A 14747-nucleotide genomic window follows, 5' to 3' on the forward strand; every position below is an offset into this window, starting at 1 on the left:
CTATAATGTTAGTCAACCGGGAAAAGAAATGAATAAAAATGGCTAAACTAACTAATGTGTAATGTTTTAAGTAGTCAAATTATTATGACCGCTAAGATTTAATAAAATGCAGGTAAAGCACTAAATGTAGAAGCTCGAAATCTTATAAAGCTACATGTATCGGTCATACCTTGAAGAATTTCAAAAGTGAAACAGCTGAAAAGTGAGTATCCTCCACTATATAAAGAGAACCAAAGTAAAAGCTTTTCCTTACCGACGACCCACTTCTCCATATATATGCATACCAGACTTCCCTCTTCTTAGAAATCACACAGCCTTTACTAAATACTTTTGCTTCCTTCTTTGGAAGTGATAGTACAACAAGTTCAATTTCTTAGTGAAGATGGAAGAAAGCAAGGGAGCAAAGTCAACCAAAGTTATTGAAGACGAGGAGAAATGGGTTTATGATTCTTCTCTGGATCATAAAGGAAACGTTCCTCTCCGAGCTTCAACTGGTGTTTGGAAAGCCTCTCTCTTTGTTGTTGGTAAGAAATAATTAATATTTATGTCTAACTACTTGATAAATCCGTATTACGTAAGTTGTTCTTGATTGCCAATAAAAATCTATAATTTCATTCTACTTTTCTTGAGCAATTATATTTCATGCTACTTACGGCATATATGCTCCGCAAGATGTTTCTTTTTTTTTTGGCTTGATTATTTTTGTCTAGTTTTAGCTGTTGAAGATCATGATAAAGAGTTCATGTGCAATAGAAATTTAAATACATTTATCTTCACCGTTGGAATATATAACTTTGTGGGACGAAATTATTGTCCACAAAACGAATAGTATATTCTTTTATGATGCACTGCAGTCTTGTATTGTATTACTTTCTTCAATTAGATCCACGAAAGGTGGACTGGACATATATAATATGTATGTAGGCCATGAATATATACGCAAGTTCTGTCATATGAGCTAAGAGTGCATTTGGGAGCTGGGGCCTCAGCGGCAATTACTCTGTGTGTGTATAGGGTTTAGGGCTCATGGCCACTCTAATCGATTAACACAAGTAATTAACAAAGTGCTGAAAATGGTCACTAAGCTATGAATTAGTGCTATTGTGCTACCAAATATTTTGGAAAATTCAGTTAATTTCAGCTACAAATACTATCTAAATTCACTCATCTATATTCACTCACTTGTATTTAATTCATAATCTAATGAAATAGCATATCAAATTAGAAGAAACTTTATATAGATAGGGGTCTATATTTTATGCTCAAAATCATATGGTATATCTTAATAATTGTAAAATCATATACTGGCGGAACTGCCATTTTAGGTTAACAGGAGAAAGAAATATATTATATGGCAAGAGTATATAGGCACTTTGTAATAATACAATGGTAGATATGTAAAGAAAGTCGTATATATATGACATTCTATCATTGGTACGAGATACCATGATAGCGGAAAACTCATTCCCCTAAATAACAGGAGACATATATATAACATGTATCATGTAAAGAAACACAAGAAGTTAAGCATGTACATATATAGGTCAACAGAAATAGCTTTTGCGGTTATGTCATGGTAGCCTTGGTATAGTTTTGAATTAATGAAAGGTTGGTTGCTATCCACATATTTTTTTTTTTTATCTCTCACACACCCTTCTTAATTTTTGAATGTCAATGAATGAATTGAAGAAAATCAAATGATATAAATTAACAAAAAATATGTGAATAATACCACCCTTAATGAAATTTAGAAGAAAGTAAACCAGACAAAGTTTTGGAAGGGCCATACCTATAGTGGTTCAAGATTCCAAAGCCACAAATCTATCTTTAATTTTCTTACTTTTTGAATGGCCATTTTATCAATTATTTTCTATTTCTGTAACTTTATAATATACTACTCCCGATAAAAAGGCACAAAATTTTATGTTTCATTTTTCTTTCTTTGGTTCAAATTCTTTAGCAGAATTTTATTCTAATAATTAACAATTAGTGACTTCTCCAATTTTAACTGTATGTGATTATCCTTCGTGTGTGTAGCTATTGAGTTCAGTGAGAGGTTGAGCTACTTTGGAATAGCAACTAGCTTAATTATTTACCTCACCAGAGTAATGCATGACGACCTCAAGACCGCAGCCAAAAGTGTCAATCACTGGTCTGGCGTCACCACACTGATTCCACTGTTTGGAGGCTTCGTGGCTGATGCTTACTTGGGGCGCTTCAAAACAGTTCTTTTTTCATCCATCATTTACCTCATGGTAGTTAATCTCATTTACCTTTGAACAAACTAATTTGTTATTATTGTTAAATCGTCTCCTATATCAGAAACCTGACCAAGTTAAATCACAATTATATTAATGATTTCACTACTAATTGCATTGAGGTATTTTGTATAAAACGTCACACCTATTGTAGACCTTCCCTGAAAATTAAACAATTGTTAGTTTATTCAGAAAATAACTCGTCTGTTTTTACTTTAGGGTTTGATTCTTCTATGCATGTCCTGGTTCGTACCAAGCTTCAGGCCTTGTAATACCAAAACATGCCACGAACCCAGAAAAATCCATGAAGTGGTGTTCTTTGTTGCAATCTACTTAATTTCTATAGGGACTGGGGGTCATAAGCCTGCCCTGGAGAGCTTTGGAGCTGACCAATTCGATGACGATCACCGTGAAGAAAGAAAGCAGAAGATGTCCTTTTTCAATTGGTGGAGTTTTGGGCTTTGTTGTGGGCTTATACTTGGGGTTACTGTGGTAGTGTATGTGCAAGACCATGTGAGTTGGGGTGTTGCTGATATTGTTGTCACTGCAGTCATGGCTGTATCACTTTCTATCTTCATAATTGGAAGGCGGAATTACCGTTATCGAAAACCGACTGGGAGCCCCTTAACACCAATGTTGCAAGTTCTTGTAGCTGCCATTGCTAAGAGAAATCAGCCTCACCCTTCTGACCCTGCTCAATTGTATGAAACCCCCAAATCAGAAAAGGTTCATGGGAGGCTTCTGTGCCACACGAAGAAGCTCAGGTAAGCAAATTGATATCCTTTCTTTACATAACACAATATGTTCCTGTATATATACGATGAGAGTAATGTTCGCAAGCGATATTTCTAATATGTTATGTTAACAAAATGTGTTGTCAGAGTGTCAATCTGACATGTTATGTTATTAGATTATTAATTTGACATTTTACATTATTAAACTATTAATTTTGTACAATTTAGTCACTAAGAAACATGTTGTATGAACAAGAATTTCTTGGCATCATGTGTTTCAGATTTCTTGACAAGGCGGCGATTATAAGCGCACAAAACTTGGCTGAGAATCCAAGCCCTTGGAGACTAGCAACTGTGACCAAGGTGGAGGAGATGAAGCTTGTTCTCAACTTGATCCCAATTTGGCTAGCGACTCTGCCATTTGGAATGTGTGTGGCACAATCCACCACATTCTTCATCAAACAAGGTGCCACCATGAACAGAGAGGTTGCAAATGGTTTCGTGGTCCCCCCTGCCTCAATATTCGCTCTCGCAGCCATTGGAATGATCGCCTCCGTCACAATATACGAAAAACTCCTTGTCCCGATTCTGAGAAGGACAACCGGAAACGAAAGAGGAATCAACATCCTCCAAAGGATTGGAATCGGAATGATTTTCTGCATCGCTACGATGGTAGCAGCTGCCCTGGTGGAGAAGAAACGACTAGGATTTGTCAAAAGTGACCCAATAAAGGGTTCGCATTCCATGAGCGTGTTGTGGTTGGCACCACAATTTCTGATCGTTGGGTTTGGAGATGGGTTTACTCTTGTGGGGTTGCAGGAGTATTTTTACGACCAAGTCCCGGACTCCATGAGAAGCTTAGGCATTGCTTTTTACCTCAGTGTGATCGGAGCTGGGAACTTCGTTAGCAGCTTTGTGATCACGGCCGTTGATCACATCACGGACAATGGAGGGAAGAGTTGGTTCGGTAAGGATTTGAACAGCAGTCGGTTGGACAGGTTTTATTGGCTCCTGGCTTGCGTGGCAGCAGCAAATCTGTGTGTTTATGTTTTCGTGGCTCGGCGTTATTCTTACAAGAATGTGCAGAAGGTAGCTGTGGCTGATTGCTTTGGAGATGAACTGGAAAATGAAGGCCCGATCCCATGAAACATAATATATATTTATATATAAATATAAGGAATTGTTATTGGCACTTTACAAATCTCATTCTACACTCCAAACTTACTATATTTGAAAAGAAAAATACACTTATAAGGAATGTAGAATGAGATTTTTTGGAGTGCCAATAACATTCCCCTAAATATATACAAATATATTAGTTCAATAAATATTAATTGAACCATGGTTTAGTAAGTCTAAAAATAATTTACTTGTTAAGTTTGAAGTACTATTGTGAAATCGTGTTTGAAATTAATTGTAAACGCGTGGCTTTCAGTATTTTAAAAAGTATTAGACGTAAAAACTTTTGGTGCCATCCAATTGCCAATATAAATTCACATGCAACCCGTGCATATTATCAATTTCTTTATATTTTCACATGGTATGATGAGTTACTTGATAGTGAAGAGAGAGAGAATAATGGCACATGCATTTCTCACATTATGTACTCATCTCATACGAACAGTTCATGCATATATTATGGTTAAGTATTATACTCAACGTAAATATACCTATTGTGTTTGTATTTATGTGGATCTCTGAGACTTCCTCTGAACCAATTCGACATGACGACTACTAAAACAGAGATTGGAAGGTGAATGAGATAGGAGAGTTGAGTTCTAAAATATTTACATTGAGTAATGAAAGTTTGCATAGTAGCATTCTTATCACTAATCTTTGTCTTATTAATATTAATAATTCATAAAAGCGTCCCACCAAAGGTGATTATAATGTGTCACCCGAAAGACATAAAAGGGTGTCACCAAGTATTCTACACCACTAGACAAATATGATGCTCTTTTTATGGGTCTTTTTCAATCGTACAACTTACAAGCACAATTAAGAACCAGTCTCTCCTTCCTCTATCGCCACAAGTGGACTCACAAGCACTATGGGAATAAGAGATACCGTTTTCCATTGCTTTATTCCTTTGCCGATGAATGGATTAGATTTCACAAATCTTCCCCCTTTTACTTTGAAATCTATTATGTCTATCAACGGGCCTCCGATTCTTAAGTAAAAAAGCAATAGAGAGAAAAATTGAACTTGAGAGAGTTCTGAGTAATAAATGACGATTATGTTTTTTTTCTGTTTGACCTGACTAATTATGCCTTCACAATCACATATTCAAAACTAAAATCTATTTATCTATTTATCAAATCCTACACATGACTATGCCACAAGAAGGATTGAATGACATAGCTATATGTTATCTATTGAAAACTGTTTGGTTGGATATGTCATGTATTGAAAAAAATTTACTAAGATATTGTAACGACCCGTCTCCAAAAATTACAGTTTTTATAACTTTTAATGCGTGAATTTACGAAAATGCCTTTCGAGGCAAAAAACGTTGACTTTTGTTGACCGCCTTGTCGTGTCACGTAAGATCTATTTTCTTGGCGTATCCTTGTAGCATTTGTCGCTATGAGAATATGGGCACAAGCGGAATGTAATTCGGAATTATAACGAAGATTTTATGGAGCTTGAAGCGACAAGGGTATTTTGGTAAATTTCTATTTTAAACATGTTGTTTTGGGGTTGTGTGCCACGTGGGACCCACAAATTGGTCCCCAATCTTCTGAAACTCTCTTCCTCTCCTTTCTCTCCCATGAGCTCTCTCTCTCCCTTCACTCTCTTGAAACTTCTCCCTCATCACTCTCTTTCCATGGCTTTTCCCCCCTCAGCTATCATCTCTTCCCTCTCAGCTCACCCTTTTATCTCAGCTATCTCCTTCTCTTTCTCTATAAAGAGACACACCACCACCACCCTTCACTGTACTCCGGCGAGCCCCACAACACCATCACTACTCATCATTCACTCCGGGAAACACCACGAACCATCACCATCATCTGGCCTCTCCTACATCCTTGAGACTCGAACTAAGAGCACGAACCACCAAGCCACAATGCGAAAGAGAACTCTAGCTAGATTTATCGTTCCTCTAATTTAGGTAAGCCTTAGGATACTTGAAATCTCTTCATTTTCACCCTTATGGCCTAATTCTAACCTAGGTTATGTATTTGGAACGATGAGATAACACAGAGATACCTCGAGGGAATTTCCCTAGTTTCCGGCGAGGGACCGTGAAGTTGCAGGCGCTTTTCACACCTTCCGGCCACAGCTAGTCATGGAATTGGAAAATCTTTGCTCCCTTTTTCTTTAGCCTCATTTTGACATAAAATCTATGAAAAATAGTTAAGAAATTTTCCAGCCAAAATCTGGCCTTCTCCTTGGTTGGGTCTGACGACCCACGAGTTTAATCGGGTCAAACTCGACTCGCAACCTAAACTTGCCCAACCCAGCTGCTGAGCCCAATGCTATAACCCAGCCCAAGTCTGATTCAAATTCTAGCCCAAGTCCATGACCCATAAACCTTAACCCAATGATCCGACCTAACCCAGACCCAATCCCGGTCTCTTAGGGTCGGGCACACTCGCCTTCACCAAAGGTACTGTGCTCTACCACAGTCCACGGCAGTGCCAACGACTTTTCCAACGACTCAACTCGACATATGGCAGCACGTGTGGTGGTAGATCCGAATTCGCTACCCGTTTTCCCTGATTCTATCTTCTTAGTAGAGTTTTACTAAGTGGCCGCTATATGTATTTAGGTGCATCAATGGGAATTGACTACATCCTCGCTAGCTCGAAAGCAACAAAATATCTGTGAATGAACCCTTCTTAAATAGCATGTTTTTATAAAATATTAGGCTTGCATTCACAAAAAGCATGATTTCTTGATTTTACATTTTATGCATTATTTATGATTTATTTAAATTGTTTTTACGAAATATTTATGATTTATCGACTATACATTTTACTAAGGGTTATGAATTATTGGATTCTCGTATATGAAATTCTTTGGCTTTCGAACATGATTTAGTTTACGGATTTATGAATATGACATGGATATATGAAATGAGGCTTTGAGCTTATGAGCTCCGAATTTGATATAAGTTTTTGAGGTATGTTTTCGATGCTTAGTGGGTTATCATACAACACATCCACACAACATGGGTATGTAAACGTCTATAGCCATAGGACACAATTAAGGAGTAGTGAGATATTTATGCCATACCCTCAGCTTCACCGGCGAAACCAGTGTCGGACAGCTTCACTAGCCACGGCTAGTGTCGGTGTGTGATGGACATGTACTGCCTTCAGGCGACTATGATACCCTTAGTTGAGTACATCATTGATGTGATTTACGGAGATTTATGGATTTGCCTTCAGGCAGCGATATTTCCATTACTGAGCACTATTTTACACGTACTTGTTTTACGAATGTTTTTCATGGCAAGCTAGAGTTTTCAGAAAATTTATTATGTAGTATTATATGTGTTTTCAAAATAGGGGGTTAGTATGTTTATAAAGAAAATGATTTTCTTATTATTAGTACTATTATTATAAACTTTGGTCCACTCACTCATTTGGTTTTGCGCCCCCTTCAGGATTTAGATTCGAGGCACATGATCCCGGTGTCAAGGCACTTCCGCTTAGGTATCTTCGAGTCTCCTCTGTGTAGGACCCATTCCTCGGTTCGTACCTTTTTATCATAATTCTTTCACATTATTCTTGATTAGTTGTATATTTTGAATTCGGTTCTGACTTAGTATATTTATTTTTAATTACATATTTTAATTCGCATGCATGTTAAAATGGCTTCGTCACCTTGGATGTCAGCCACCAATGCCTATCCTAATATTTGGAGATATCAGGGTCGGAGCATGTCAGATATGTTATCTATTAAAAAAGAGTTTGGTAAGAAAATTAGATTATGTTATATACCGATGTGATTATATGTTCCAGTTGTGGTTATATATTTGTATGACCTACCATTTTCTTGTTTTGGCCATTCTTATTTTTTTATTCTTATTTTTTGAAGTCATTGTATAATAGTATATTGTTGTGAACAATTGCCGAAAAGACAATCTATATGACTACAAAATACATTAGAGAGCCTGACAGCTCAAAAGCCCCCTTTTAGTGATTCGTGTTAGGCCCCCGAAATTTCAAGATAGACGCTAACTATGTATGAACGACGAGTTTATAATTTACAGTATAATACTTAAAAAGGTCACGCATTGTAACAAGAACCAATTGATTTTGTTACACAGTGGTGTCAGATATTGCATGTTATCACTTGTCAGCATGTCAAATAGGTACAAACAAACGGAAAAAAAAGAGGCCAATTTTGTTCAAATTGGGGCTCATGTCAAAATTTTCCCATGTTGGGCATACGTAGCAAATGGGTAGATGAAGTCCTAGCCCATCAAAAGCTTGTACTAATATTCGATTAAGAATATGTATTTGCAAAAATGCTTAAACACCAACGGGTTAATAAGTTAGAGTGTACTATGCTCAATTTATTGTCTTATTTTATTATTCATGCTATATTTTCACCCATTATAAATGGTTTAAAAAAACAAACGCTCTCGTCTAGGGGTGGGCAAACGGGGCATGGACTCGCGAGTGGGGGCAGATCTAAGTGGTTCGGGGTGGGTCTAATTTTTTTAAATCTGAAACAGAATGAGATGGGGCGGGACGAGTCCATTTTAATTGTGGAGCGGGGTGAGTCCTAATTGCTGAGGAAACAGGTCCCCGACCCAAACCATTTCCACCATCCAAAAATCTGAGATTTAACCTGGTCCGTCCAAAAATCCGTCTGTCTCTCAGACAAAACTCTTCATCTCTCTCACTAACTCTCCATCTTTTTCATTTCTATCCCTCCCCTCTGCAGCTCACTCTCTTGCCCCTCTTATCTCTGTAAGTCTAGAGTCTGTCTCTCAGACCTCAATTGCACTGGGACTTTCCCACTCCTCGAATCTCCTCCCATCTCCGTCCACTCTCCCCACTTTCTCATTCTCCCTCCCACCCCTACTCGACTCGACTCCCTGAGACTCATAGTGACTGAGTCGACCTCGACTATGTCAACATCATAGCAGCTAGCCACCATCACCATCGTGGCATCGCCTCCTGACTCTCCTCCGGTCCTTCCAATCGCTAGTTCTGGCCACCACCACACCATCCTCGTCGTTGAGAACACCACCATCATCCTGCAAATCCCTAGGTAATTTATGAATTATGGTTTCTGATTTAGGAATTTAGGATTTTTGCATAAGCTTTTCAATTGATTTAGGAATTATGTGGGTTTCTGATTTGAGAATTAGGCTTTTTGGGGTTGTGATTGCATAAGCTTTTCGATTCATTATATGGACTGTTGTGATTTGATTACAGATTGGTTTTGAATTTTATGGATATGCTTATAGATTGTAGATTTTAAGTTGTTTGGTATTTAAATTTGTTACAATTTTTTTGAAGATATTGATTTTTAAACTAAAATTGGTAATTGAAGCTGCAATCTTGGAAATTTGGATTTTTTAATGTTATTTGGAATTTTGGATCTAGGAATTTCAAAGATGGAAAAAAAAAAAAAATCGGATGATGCAGTAGATTATGTATTTTGTTCTAATGTAAATGTACAGATTCTGTATTGTGAATTTGTGTTGAACAAATTTAGTTTTTTTTTCTCATAAAAAAAAGGACATGTGGACCAGGCCCAAACCTGCCCATTTCTTTTAAACTCGGGTCCAGTCCGGTCCAGTCCCTTCTAAATTGGGCCCAGCACGGCCTGTGCTCAGCCCTACTCTCTTCTTTCCTACCTATATTCTTGAAATATCCTAACAGTTTTAAGTTGTAAATAAAATAAATATAAAGAATGATTGATTATTGGAGAGTTTAGAAAAATGGAATTGCCACGAGAGGCCCTACCTAACCCGGTCGAAAGCAACCACAACCAGGCACCACAACATCTCTTTTTCTCTTTGATGTTGGGAAAGTTACCTTCCTTTCTTTTTCTTCTTTGTTCTCTATTCCTCCATCTCTTTCTTTGTTCCCCCCCCCCCCCCCCCAACACCAATCAGACCTGGACTTAAAGATTTATTTCCATATTCATCCCTAAATTCCAATTCAGAATTAAGGGTTGGAAAGTAGGAAGAAAAGCATATAGATAGAATTTGGGGTGAGTAAGGTGGACGGAAGAGAGAGAAGGTGAAGGGGACAAAAGAGTTAGAAAGGGGTGAGGGATGAAGAGATAAAATTAGAGTGCTACTAGACCCATCTTATTGTCCTATTTTTCCACCCATATGATAATTTCACCCACCATAAAAAATTAAAAAAGTAAAATGTAATTTCCCACCCATCATTATTTCCAAAATAACCCCAATATATATTTTTTTAAATAACTCTAATATATCTTTAAATAATATTATAAATAAATAATTAAAAATAGAAAGAATGGAAGAAAATGCAAGACCTAAGACCGGAACATTCATCATCTCCTTCACACCTAACTTCGCCTTACTGAGACCCCAGATCCCCAAACCACTCTTCTTCCTTTTTTTGTCAAAGCTGCAGATATCACACCCAAGTCTCTTTTTCCTCCATTTAAGTTTCTCGCCTTCATCTAGCACACACTCATTCTTTCCTCCAACCTTTCCGTCGATTCTAACTCAAATCTTTCCCAACCTCTTTCCACCAAAGACATCACACCTTACCCACCATTATTTATATATTATTTTAAATTGTTTTTTATTTTTTTCAAAATTTTTGTACTTAATTAAATAGGGGTTTAAGAGTCTTCTTTTAAAAGGATAAATTTGTTATTAACATTTTCACTAAATGGTGGGTGGGGAAATAAAACACCGAGGTGGGAATATCAGCACTCTTTAGGAGGTTACTAGGTAGCTTGGGCTATTCGTCTCTCAATTTAGGTTTTTTAAATATTTGTCTTTTTTTTACTACAATGAATATACAAGAGGGTGAATTGTGACCTCGTACGATTGTGTCGGGTGAGCAATAGCCGCTTCATCACAGTACTTACTTATGGGCTAACAGGTCACACTTTGGCCAAAATAAGAGGATTATTTTTAACAGGCCTTTTAAAGTCTTTTTACGTAAGGCTAATTGGGTATTAAATTTTGGGAGCTGCTAGACTCACTCCATTGTCTTTTTTCTCTATCCACATTATAATCCTATCCATTATAAAAGTCAATGCTATTTTTCCACCAACTATTATTCTTAAAATAACCTCTAATATGCTATTTCCTCACCCACTATTATTCTTAAAAAATTTAAATTCTATTTCCTTAACAATGAAGTCCGTTTCGACAATAATTTATCAGCAAATGAATGATCCTCCAAATGCTTTATTGTTGTGTGATTATGCACTACAATTACTACCATCAATATCCAATCATCCAATTGCTAGCTTCTTACCCTTTAATTGGAAAGAGCATCCACATTTTTTTCGTTTCAAAATTCCTTCTATCCTCATCCTTTATGGTTTTTTTTTTTTTTGGTTGGATCGGCTTACATGTTGTCCATTCCTTTCACAACGCAATACAAGTTTAAGGCTCATGTTACCCTTTCACGCCCAATCTATTATTATTGTTATATATCTTTTAAGTCCTTATTGGTCATTTTAAAAATGGGCAAACTTGTAATTAAAATTTCATTAAAAATTGGGTAGGGAGATAAGACATTGAGGGTAAGAATAATAACACAAAAATTTTCATGAAACAGTGAGTGGGGAATTAAGAATATGGAGTAGGTATATCAGCATTCATAGGTTGTTATAACATTAATTATTTGTTTTAGTCCCACTATAAAATTTCATTTTATAACCCAAGTCGTTCGTCTTTAAGGTCATATTATTCAAAAATCATCTTTACAAAATATTAGTCAAATTAAAATAAATTTCACATATGATTGTTATGATGTAACTTTCATTGTTTATAGGAAATTATGTTCGTTAATTTGTTCGAGCATAGTTGTATAACTAAACGTTGTTTTATTTGGCCAGTTATTTGCAATAGTGATCCTTGAATGATGATCCTTGAATGAGGGTTTAAAAAATGAATTAATGACATGTTTGGATCATGAGATGAAGTTTTGTAGTTACTGATGGCATTAAAACCAATGGTTAGCATTGTAGTAACTTATTAACTTGTTACAACTTAATAACTCCTATATTTATATACGTCTTTTACAGTTTTACCAACCATGCGGTGTAATTTACACAAGCCTTATAATGGTGTCCGAATGTTTGTAATTAGAAGGTTGTTTCAGATAATTCTAATAGATATCTATGTGATTATGTGCAGGTGGATCTATTAGCACACATCCAACGTTGCTGGTGGATTTGATGTGGAAGCTCAGTAGGAATCAACCATGCTTTAGTGCTATCCTTATTTCATTCAACTTTGATGATATGCATTGTACGATGTAAAGGAATTTGAGCCTGATATCCACTTGATGGGCTGTTCAAGAAACTGGATGAAGTTGTTTTATTTAAGCCTAATTAAGTAAAACAAAATACAAAAACGCACGATGCCTCTAGTTGGCATTCCTTTGGGGCATTTAAATTTTCATCTTTGAGAAGATGGTTTTTCGGTTGGACCTCAGCTTATGAGTTGGACATGTAAATTTCCTTAGCACAGGGGCTTTTGATTTCGGTGCCTCGTTCCGAACATTTTTTTTTTTTTTTTTTCATTACCAGCAACAACAAACTTTACAATACAAAGGATCAAAATTTACAATAAAAAGGCCCAAAAACCAAAAACACAAACAAATAACAGTGGCCCAACCAGAAGTTGAGACCGAAACAAAAGAAAATTGAAAACAGCCAGATCCGCTGCATCCCTCGCCATAACCACCGCTGGAACCATCAAAACCATAGCCGTGCATATCGATCCACACAAATTCTTTCCCCTAATTAAGCCTCGCCTCATCGATACCAGCATCCAATCCCAAGCTTCACTCATAGCACAGCTACAGATAAACAAAGAACTTGTAGCCGATTGAAAAAAGCTTGTGGGAATCCACGAGCAACATTACCAATAAAGGTAGACAGTAAAGAGAAGGTGGTGGTGTGAGGAACACTTGACCCAATGGAAGCACCAGATCTATACTCACCAACTCGAAATACCGCAACAAATCACGGCAAAGTGTGACTAAAGCTCGAAAATTGGATGAATATGGATGAGAGAATTCAGAGGGGAGAGAAGAAGGCAACTTAGCCAAGAAAACTAGGGGAAAAAATAACAGATGGGAGAAGAGAAAGAGAGAAAGAAAGAAACAAAAGAAAACCCACCGATTCTAGTTGTAGTTAGAATCAACGGCACCGAAATTGGACTCAATTAGAAACCACTCACACAGATCGGTGAGAATCACCCTTAAACAGATTGGAAACCACTTACACATCTCTCTGTATTAAGTTCTAGATTGAACCACCACCCCCCCCCCAACAAAAAAAAAATAAGGAGCCATTCAGACATTGGGGGTTTATTTATTTTTTTAGAAGAATTTAGTATTCCAATTCCATTAAAAATCATCATTATCCTACAAATCTAGAAATATTAGCTTTATGGCTTTTGAATTCGAATTTTTTATTGTTGTTTACTCAATATATGACAGCAATTATACCCATATTTTGATAATATACTTGGCTACACTTGAAATATATACTATTGTTAATGTACAATTTCAAAACACTACCAATTAAAATATCTAGGGTGTATCTAATAACTTTCAACAAACGTACACAATCATAGACAAATATACCAATAACTTCGAACAATCATACCCAACCATAGAACAAACGTGCCAATACTTCCGACAAACGTACCAAACTATAGCTTTCAACGATTTCTTTTTGGTACGATCCTTGGGTGCATTTCATCTCAAATACTTAGGTACCTTTGAAGCATGGTAACGTTTAATTACAACCTTTAGGAGGGTAAGGGGCCATGGATATATATATACACTGAGTCAAGCAGTAGAAAGAACCTCAAAATTAAAGGAAATAATTCAATGAAAAAGAAAGAACTTCAAGGTGATGTGGAATACATGTGGTTGTTGTCCTTCATAATAACTGAAGACACATGGGAGCCATATAAGATCCCTCTGCCATGTCAGCTAGAATCTGTTAGGAATCAGTTGAATTGGTTAAGAATTTGTTAGTTAATTAAGTGAGCTGGAATTATCATCAAATATGTAATTGCTATAAATAGTAGCCTATGTGCATATAGCATGTTACCGTTACAAAGTAATCACAAAAGCATTCTTCAGTCTCTCTCTCTCTCTCTCTCTCTCTCTCTCTCTCTCTCTCTCTCTTCCTTCTTCTTCGATTTCTCTCTGAGATTTCTTTTGCATTTCTTTAGTTGTTAAGATAGTATCGAGCCAGTGATTCTGCTGTGAGAGTTGAATGTCTGCTATGTTTCCGGTTCTGCTGCTGCGTCGTTCTGCTGCTTCGTTAATGGTGATTTCAGATATGGCAAGTCTGCTTGTCTCGTTTTTCTGGTGCTGACTCAGGTGAAAGTTTCCAAGTTCTTTTTTATCTCAGCGTTTTGTAAAGATTTTTGAAGTTAAAATACGTATGTTCTTGTAAGATCTAGGTAGATTTCTTATTTTTATGATCAGTAGAATAATGGTCAAAGATTGTTGGGGGCACGAAGCCATTTCTGATTGAGTAGTTAAAGATTGATGTGGGCACGAAGCCATTTCTAATTGAGTAGTTAAAGATTGTTATGGGC

At 36.7% G+C, this 14747-nt stretch overlaps 1 protein-coding gene across 1 annotated transcript; it reads left to right on the forward strand.

Moving 5' to 3' along the window:
- The first annotated feature begins 228 nt into the window (after positions 1-228).
- On the forward strand, positions 229-4429 carry LOC103949402 (protein NRT1/ PTR FAMILY 5.6). Its single transcript, XM_009360515.3, has 4 exons — positions 229-524; positions 2038-2255; positions 2478-3022; positions 3274-4429. Exons 1-4 carry the CDS (start codon positions 383-385, stop codon positions 4136-4138), a joined length of 1770 nt encoding a protein of 589 aa, XP_009358790.1. The 5' UTR covers positions 229-382; the 3' UTR covers positions 4139-4429.
- The last annotated feature ends 10318 nt before the right edge of the window (positions 4430-14747 follow it).

The sequence above is a fragment of a genome, unplaced genomic scaffold (assembly GCF_019419815.1).
Source record: "Pyrus x bretschneideri cultivar Hongxiangsu unplaced genomic scaffold, Pyrus_bretschneideri_v1 Contig2, whole genome shotgun sequence".
Classification (NCBI taxonomy): Eukaryota; Viridiplantae; Streptophyta; class Magnoliopsida; order Rosales; family Rosaceae; genus Pyrus; species Pyrus x bretschneideri.